The sequence below is a fragment of the Rhinatrema bivittatum genome, chromosome 19 (assembly GCF_901001135.1).
Source record: "Rhinatrema bivittatum chromosome 19, aRhiBiv1.1, whole genome shotgun sequence".
In the NCBI taxonomy this organism is placed as follows: domain Eukaryota; kingdom Metazoa; phylum Chordata; class Amphibia; order Gymnophiona; family Rhinatrematidae; genus Rhinatrema; species Rhinatrema bivittatum.
The window spans coordinates 38776768-38785686 of NC_042633.1; the positions used below are offsets into that span (position 1 = coordinate 38776768).

Here is an 8919-nt window from a genome sequence, read left to right on the forward strand (position 1 = left end):
ACTTATCCACATTAAATTTCATCTGCCATTTGGATGCCCAATTTTCCAGTCTCACAAGGTCTTCCTGCAATTTATCACAATCTGCTTGTGATTTAACTACTCTGAACAATTTTGTGTCATCTGCAAATTTGATTATCTCACTCGTCGTATTTCTTTCCAGATCATTTATAAATATATTGAAAAGTAAGGGTCCCAATACAGATCCCTGAGGCCTCCACTGTCCACTCCCTTCCACTGAGAAAATTGCCCATTTAATCCTACTCTCTGTTTCCTGTCTTTTAGCCAGTTTGCAATCCACGAAAGGACATCGCCACCTATCCCATGACTTTTTACTTTTCCTAGAAGCCTCTCATGAGGAACTTTGTCAAACGCCTTCTGAAAATCCAAGTATACTATATCTACCGGTTCACCTTTATCCACATGTTTATTAACTCCTTCAAAAAAGTGAAGCAGATTTGTGAGGCAAGACTTGCTTTGGGTAACAAGGACAAACACACGGCAAAGTTTGGGATGGAACAGCGATGGCTCCCAAGTGCAAACTTTGTAGGGAAGGAAGCACAGTGGCGCCCGCCACAGAATCGAACCTACTGCACCCGCTGTAAATAAAACCTCTTTATTCGTACATAAAATATTTTGCCCTGTTCAACAGGCTGATCTGTGAAATATTAACAATGTGGCAGCAGCACCTTCTGCTCATGAGACTCGGACCGATTTTGTCCTTCTCCGCTGTGATTCTGTCGTCCTCTGCCTCTCTCAAAGTCCCTGGTACCTGTGCCCAGGATTACTGGAGTCCGGAGAAGGCTGGATCAGACAGTTTGGCACACAAGACGGTTTCGTGGGAATCTGCACCGCCCCTCCGAGATCCGAGCGTCACTTTTTCTCACCAGGCGGTATCGGGTCGCGGGCGGCCAGCACGGTTCGCCCCCCCCCCCCCCCCCCCCCCTTCAGATCCGGCTCAGCCCGGTCCGCTCCGAGCTCTGGTAGGAGCTGATGTCCCAGCGATCCAGCCGGCCGCCCTTCAGCTGCGGCCGCCTCACCACGATCTGGTAGAGCTTCCTCAGCACGGCCCGGCGCAGGAGGATGTAGACCCAGGGGTCCAGGATCTGGTTCCACGAGGCCAGCCGGACCCCCAGGAACATCAGCCACTTGTAGTGGGCCAGGTCGTGCTCCTGGCTGCCGTGCCCGCCGATCACAGACATCATCACGAATATCTGGTGGGAAGTGAGGAAGTGCAAGAGATTAGAGACGGCTTCTCTGTACCGGGGGGGGGGGGGGGGACTTAAACATTTCCAGTGGTTAGAAATCAGGCTGCAGGCCCCCCTTCTCCCTCCCGCTCTCTCAGACTGGCTGAACACTGTGGGGACTGCTCGCTCGACTTTTAAGGGTTAGACTTGATTTTAGCCCCCCATTTTATTTTATTTTATTTTTTTACTGGTCTGATGAAGGAAGCGTAGAACATGGATTACCCCCCCCCCCCCCGGGAGTAAAATCACAAATTAGAATTCAGAATTCAGGGGCCTTGCAGTACCTGACACGGGCCACACGAGGGCACCGTTTGACCAGGAAACGAGGAGCGTTTATCACCCACCTGCAGGACACTCGGGTCCTTAACCCAGTAACATCTTTTCCTATCCCCGTGGGCGCAGGGACCAGGAGGAGAGAGAGGGGATCCTTTCATGAATAAGGAGGCAGAGAGAGGAATCCTAACACCCCCCCCCCCCCCCCCCCACAGACCTCCGCTAGTTGGGGGACTGGTGGGAAGTGGCAGGATGCAATCTGGCAGGAGCGCAGTCCTCACCCCCAGGGTCGACCCGGTCCTGGATTTACTCCCCCCCCCCCCCCGGTTTACGCCGGGAACTGTGGTTCCAGGAATTTCCTGGGGCAAATCGAGCCTGCGTGCAATGGTGGGGGGGTGGGAGGCAAAACCAGGAGCGGGTCCGGCTGTTCAAACTGACTCGGGGGAGGCAGGATGGGATGGAGTTGGGTGGGGAGGAGGGGGAGGGCATTAGGTAACTGGTGGGGAGGTGGGGGGGGGGGGGGGCTCCAGGTCCTGGAACAGGCTGATCCATTCCCGGTCCTTGCAGTCTTGTTGTTTCCCTGCTCCTCCTGGGGAATACCGAAATACCAGGCCCGGACCGGCCTGTCCGCAGGACCAGAGCCATCCGCCGACCTCCCCCTACAGAAAGGCTGAGGTGGCTCGGGGGATAACCGGGGCGACGGGGTGCGGGAGGGATGGGGGGGGGGGGGGGGACGGGCTGCGGGAAGCCACTTACGAGGATGGGGCTCCAGCAGATGCAAGAGACCACCATGATGCCCACCAGCTGGGCCACCATCTCGATGTCGTGGGACTTGGCCCGCCGGCTGTACTTCTTCCTCTTCTTGCGCAGCCTGGCGCACACCAGCGTGAGCCCGCTCACCGTGTTGCAGACCAGGGCCACGAGCAGCGAGGCCAGGCCCAGCAGCGAGAAGAGGAGCGCGAAGGCCACCTCGCCCCAGCCGCCCGTCTCGTGCACGTTGATGAAGCACCAGCTGCCCGGGTACTGCATGTCGTAGCGGCCGAAGTTCAGGAAGGGCAGGAGGGCGATGAGCAGGGCAAAGGCCCACAGGCCCAGCAGGGTCAGCTTAGTCCGGGCGGAGGTCACCACGGCCGAGTGCAGCAGCGGTCGCGTGACCCCCACGCAGCGCTCCGCGGCCATCACGCAGCCCAGGAAGAGCGGGCAGAGCCCGAAGAAGACCATGCAGGCGCCGAAGAACTGGCAGGCGGCCCCCGTCGGGTCGATGGCCTTCCACTGCATGCGCACGGCGTAGAGCCGCAGGACGAAGGCGCCGGGGATGACGTGGCCGGCGAAGTCCGTGACGACCAGGCTGCTGGCGAAGAGCAGGAAGGTGGCCTTGGAGCGCCGGCGGAAGCGGGCGTAGGACTTCACCAGGATCACCAGGGCCACCACGTTGGAGACGGCGCCCAGGGTCATGGAGAAGCTGGGCACGGCGGCGGAGGGGGCGGGCACCGCCACGGCCTGCGTGGAGAAGGCCAGCCCGCCCTCGGGCAGGGCGGAGGCGTTGCCGGACCGCGCGCCGCAGCAGGCGTCGTAGAGGGCGTCCGCCGAGCTCCCCGAGGACATGTTGGCCTGGCGGGAGGAGAGCATCTCACCGGCTGCGGCTGGAGGGCTCGGCCGGGGGCATCTGCAGGGAGAGAAAGGGGGAGAGAGAGGAGGGTGAGAATCCAGCAGCACCAGCCCAGGGGCTCCCGAGAAGGGAGGGACCGTGGGTAAAAGCCACCGAGCCCGGGGAAGGAGGGAAGTTTTGGGACCTGGCTTTTCCTGATCCTGGGGGGGCTGGCAGTGGTCTGGGCTGGACAGAATTGCAGGAGAAGGTGATCGGGCGTGGGGGGGGGGGGGGGGGGGAAGCTGGCGGATTCTGGGAGCATTTGGGACTGCAGTGGTAGGAAGGGGGGGTTGAACGTTCAGGTAAAAGGCACAGAGCGCAGAGAGCTGGCGTTGGATCAAGGACTTCACATCCCTTTTATGTAACAAACAAAGCCCACAAAAAAAAAAAAAAAAAAAATATATATATATAACTGGAACTCTGATCCTTGGACATCTCAGAGGTTTAAGCAGCCTTAGGCCTGAGAGACCACCCAGCAGGAATCTGCGGTAGCAGCAGGAAGTGGTACAAGACCTCAAAAAGAAACTGTGATTTATTTATTTATTTATTTATTTATTTATTAACTTTTATTTACCGACATTCGTGAAGCACATCATGCCGGTTGCACCAATGCACCTCACTCCTGCCCTGCAGCACCTCCTGCTATTCCAGTACCGAGACCCTCACACACACAGCTCTACCAATGCACCTCACTCCTGCCCTGCAGCACCCCCTGCTATTCCAGTACTGAGACCCTCACACACAGCTCTGCCAATGCACCTCACTCCTACCCTGCAGCACCTCCTGCTATTCCAGTACTGAGACCCTCACACACAGCTCTGCCAATGCACCTCACTCCTGCCCTGCAGCACCTCCTGCTATTCCAGTACTGAGACCCTGACACACAGCTCTGCCAATGCACCTCACTCCTACCCTGCAGCACCTCCTGCTATTCCAGTACTGAGACCCTCACACACAGCTCTGCCAATGCACCTCACTCCTGCCCTGCTGCACCTCCTGCTATTCCAGTACTGAGACCTCACACACAGCTCTACCAATGCACCTCACTCCTGCCCTGCAGCACCTCCTGCTATTCCAGTACTGAGACCCTCACACACAGCTCTGCCAATGCACCTCACTCCTACCCTGCAGCACCTCCTGCTATTCCAGTACTGAGACCCTCAGACACAGCTCTGCCAATGCACCTCACTCCTGCCCTGCTGCACCTCCTGCTATTCCAGTACTGAGACCCTCACACACAGCTCTGCCAATGCACCTCACTCCTGTCCTGCAGCACCTCCTGCTATTCCAGTACTGAGACCCTCACACACAGCTCTGCCAATGCACCTCACTCCTGTCCTGCAGCACCTCCTGCTATTCCAGTTCTGAGACCCTCACACACAGCTCTGCCAATGCACCTCACTCCTGCCCTGCAGCACCTCCTGCTATTCCAGTTCTGAGACCCTCACACACAGCTCTGCCAATGCACCTCACTCCTACCCTGCAGCACCTCCTGCTATTCCAGTACTGAGACCCTCACACACAGCTCTGCCAATGCACCTCACTCCTGCCCTGCAGCACCCCCTGCTATTCCAGTACTGAGACCCTCACACACAGCTCTGCCAATGCACCTCACTCCTGCCCTGCAGCACCTCCTGCTATTCCAGTACTGAGACCCTCACACACAGCTCTGCCAATGCACCTCACTCCTGCTCTGATGCCAGCTACTTTTTGATAAGACTCAGCTACAGCGGGTAAAGATTATACAACAGATAGGTGCTGCACTCCCACCAAGAAAGCCCCAAATCTTAAGAGCTGGATCTGAAAGTATTTCTCTCCTGCTGAGGTTGAAGGCTGTGCACCTGAGCATGGGGTGAGCTGTGCCCAGACGGGCACTGCCGTGGGGGAGAAGCCTTCTAAAAACACACAGCTCTTCTGGGACAGTGCTGTGTCCACTGCCGGCTCCCGCCTGGGGACGTGGACACATTGGAGGGACACCGGGATTCCTTACAGTAACGGGACCAGGTCTGGAGAGTTTCCCTCCTCACCCTCTCCTCTCCTTCCCTCCTCACACCTCTGTTCTGTCTTCACCTTGCTTCCTCCCCTTCTGCTTTTCTCTCTCACCCTTTCCTCCTCTCTCCTGCCCTCCGTCTCGCCTCTCCTCTGCTTCCTTTCCCTCACGTTACAATATGGAGAGGTTAATATATATTTTATATGTTTTTGGTCCTTACCTTCGTCTTACTGTAATCGAGTCACAGCCCCTGGCTCTCGGGTCTCTGCCGGGACCATCCAGAGAGAGTCCAAGGTTCAGCTCTGTGCCGAGGATCCACGTCGGGACCGCTGAGCCATCCGGCCCCGCCTCGCTCCGAGCGTGTAAGAAATGCCAAGAGCCTCTCTCCCAGCCCTCCCTGGCCAAAAATACCCCAAGTGATAAATCTCCGACTCCTTGCCTGTCTATGTGTGACTGTGTGTGTGTGGGGGGGTGTCTCTCTCTCTCTGTGTCTTTAGTGATTATTCATAACAATATTATCTCTCTGTGTGTTTCTCTCTATGAATGTATGTGTGTGTTTCTCTGTGTGTGTGTGTGTGTGTGTGTGTGTATATGGGCTTTTCTCTCTATGTCTGTTTCTCTGTGTCTTTATCTCTATGTGTGTGTGTGTGAAAGAGAGATTCTATGTTGGTGTTTTTCTCTGTGTGTTTCTCTCTCTGTGAGAGTGTTTCTCTCTCTCTCTGTTTCTCTGTGTGTGTGTTTCTCTCTCTCTCTCTCTCTCTCTGTGTGAAAGAGAGATTCTATGTTGGTGTTTTTCTCTGTGTGTTTCTCTCTCTGTGAGAGTGTTTCTCTCTCTCTCTGTTTCTCTGTGTGTGTGTTTCTCTCTCTCTCTGTGTGTGTGTGTGTGTGAAAGAGAGATTCTATGTCTGTGTTTTTCTCTGTGTGTTTCTTTCTCTGTGAGAGTGTTTCTCTCTCTCTCTCTCTCTCTGTGTTTCTCTCACTCTCTCTGTTTCTCTGTGTGTGTGTTTCTCTCTCTGTGTGTGTGTGTGTGTGTGTGTGTGAAAGAGAGATTCTATGTCGGTGTTTTTCTCTGTGTGTTTCTCTCTCTGTGAGAGTGTTTCTCTCTCTCTCTGTTTCTCTGTGTGTGTGTTTCTCTCTCTCTCTCTGTGTGTGTGTGTGAAAGAGAGATTCTATGTCGGTGTTTTTCTCTGTGTGTTTCTTTCTCTGTGAGAGTGTTTCTCTCTCTCTCTGTTTCTCTGTGTGTGTGTATTTCTCTCTCTCTCTCTGTTTCTCTGTGTGTGTGTATTTCTCTCTCTCTCTCTCTTTCTGTTTCTCTGTGTGTGTGTTTCTCTCTCTCTGTTTCTCTCTGTGTGTGTTACTCTCTCTCTGTTTCTGTGTGTGTGTGTGTTTCTCTCTCTCTCTGTGTTACTCTCTCTCTCTCTATTTCTCTGTGTGTTTCTCTCTCTCTCTCTCTGTTTCTCTCTATGAGTGTGTGTTTCTCTCTCTCTCTCTGTTTCTCTCTATGAGTGTGTTTCTCTCTCTCTGTTTCTCTGTGTGTGTGTTACTCTCTCTCTGTTTCTCTGTGTGTGTTTCTCTCTCTCTCTGTTTCTCTCTGTGTGTCTCTCTCTCTCCCTGTTTCTCTCTCTCTCTCTGTTTCTCTCTATGAGTGTGTGTTTCTCTCTCTCTGTTTCTCTGTGTGTGTGTTACTCTCTGTTTCTGTGTGTGTGTGTTTCTCTCTCACTCTCTCTGTGTTTCTCTCTCTCTCTGTTTCTGTGTGTGTGTGTGTGTGTTTTTCTCTCTCTCTTTCTCTGTGTGTTTCTCTCTCTCTTTCTCCGTGTGTGTTTCTCTCTCTCTCTGTTTCGCTGTGTGTGTGTTACTCTCTGTTTCTCTGTGTGTGTTTCTCTCTCTCTCTCTCTCTGTTTTTCTGTGTGAGTGTGTGTTTCTCTCTCTCTCTCTGTTTCTGTGTATGTGTTTCTCTCTCTCTCTCTGTTTCTCCGTGTGTGTGTTTCTCTCTCTCTCTCTCTGTTTCTCTGTGTGTGTTTCTCTCTCTCTCTGTTTTTCTGTGTGAGTGTGTGTTTCTCTCTCTCTCTCCGTTTCTGTGTGTGTGTTTCTCTCTCTCTGTCTGCTGTGCCACTTCTGTTGTGTCTGGAGGTTCTCAGCTTATTTCCTCTCACTGTCCTCTAAGGTACCCTCCACCCAATCTCCAGATGTCCTGCGTCCCTTTTCCCCAGTCCAGAAATGAATGAAGTCAGTCTCTTTTCTGTATTTCCTTTCGCCAAGAGGATCCACGGGATCGGCGAGGGCAGACGAGTATTTGCCTTGTTCTGCAGCTGACACGGATCCAGAATAGGTTGAAGGGTGTGTGTGTGTGTGTGTTGGGGGGGGGTCCCTTTGCACGCACATATACCCCTCCCCCCCACTAACTGGAATCAGTTTCTGTCTCGACCCCACCCCTGGCACAGATGTTTCCCACCGTCCTCGTACAGCTGTGCCCACATCAAGGGTTCCAGGAGATGTCTGCTAGCGCCAGATAAGAGGCATCTCCGGCTGCTCTGGCTCCTCCTGCAGCCTCTCTTCCTCTCCCGGGAGTCAGGGATGCAGGGGATGGGGGATCGGCTAAGCCACCTCTCCGGCTCTCCGCCCCGCCAACTGCTCCTTTTTTTCCACCTCCCTGCTCTCCTGACCCCTCCCCTCCTTCCCACCCAGCAGGACAGGGACCTCCCTTTCACCCCCTCCCAACCAACAGGGGGGGCACCCCCTCCCCACAAGAACGCCCCACTGGGGAGGATACGGAAGGGAGGGGAGAAAGGGAGGAGAGGCAGTAGAAAAGGAAGAGGGAGGGAGAGAGGTGAGAGCACAGGAAGGTGAGGCAGAAAGGGAGAGTGAGGAGAGAGTGAAAGAGAAAGGCAGGCACAGGAGGGAGAGGGAAAGAGAACTAGAGAAAAGGGGGGAGGGAAATGTGTGGGAGAGAATAAGGGGAGAAGCTGGGAGGAAAAGAAAGAGAGGGGCTTAGGAGGAGAGGGGCTGGACACAATTGAATTGTTTTGGTTTTTTCTGGTGAGGTGGGGACAGGTCTAGGATTGGGGGATCTGCACCTCCATAACCTCATTCACCATCCTCCTCTCTCTGCTGCACCCCTTTCCCCCAATGCAGACATTCCCCAATACTTTGTCAAGGGCATAGCATGATCTCTGGTATTTCCAGCCCCTGCGCTCTCTGCGTTTCTCAGGAGTCTCCTCTGGTATTTCCAGCCCCTGTGTTCTCTGCATTTCTCAGGAGTCTCCTCTGGTATTTCCAGCCCCTGCGCTCTCTGAATTTCTCAGGAGTCTCCTCTGGTATTTCCAGCCCCTGCGCTCTCTGCGTTTCTCAGGAGTCTCCTCTGGTATTTCCAGCCCCTGCGTTCTCTGCGTTTCTCAGGAGTCTCCTCTGGTATTTTCAGCCCCCGCGCTCTCTGCATTTCTCAGGAGTCTCCTCTGGTATTTCCAGCCCCTGCGCTCTCTCTGCATTTCTCAGGAGTCTCCTCTGGTATTTCCAGCCCCTGCGCTCTCTGCGTTTCTCAGGAGCCTCCTCTGGTATTTCCAGCCCCTGCGCTCTCTCTGCGTTTCTCAGGAGTCTCCTCTGGTATTTTCAGCCCCTGCGCTCTCTGCATTTCTCAGGAGCCTCCTCTGGTATTTCCAGCCCCTGCGTTCTCTGCGTTTCTCAGGAGTCTCCTCTGGTATTTTCAGCCCCTGCGCTCTCTGCATTTCTCAGGAGCCTCCTCTGGTATTTCCAGCCCCTGCGCTCTC

General features: G+C 54.5%; 1 protein-coding gene across 1 annotated transcript; it reads right to left on the reverse strand.

The window, feature by feature from the left end:
• Positions 1–597: 597 nt before the first annotated feature.
• PTGER1 (prostaglandin E receptor 1) lies at positions 598–6089 on the reverse strand. The gene is made up of 3 exons (XM_029585469.1): positions 5376–6089; positions 2274–3183; positions 598–1211 (listed from the first exon to the last, which is right to left on the reverse strand). The coding sequence occupies exons 2-3, from the start codon at positions 3144–3146 to the stop codon at positions 945–947; spliced, it is 1140 nt and encodes a 379-aa protein (XP_029441329.1). The 5' UTR covers positions 3147–3183; positions 5376–6089; the 3' UTR covers positions 598–944.
• Between the last annotated feature and the right edge of the window lie 2830 nt (positions 6090–8919).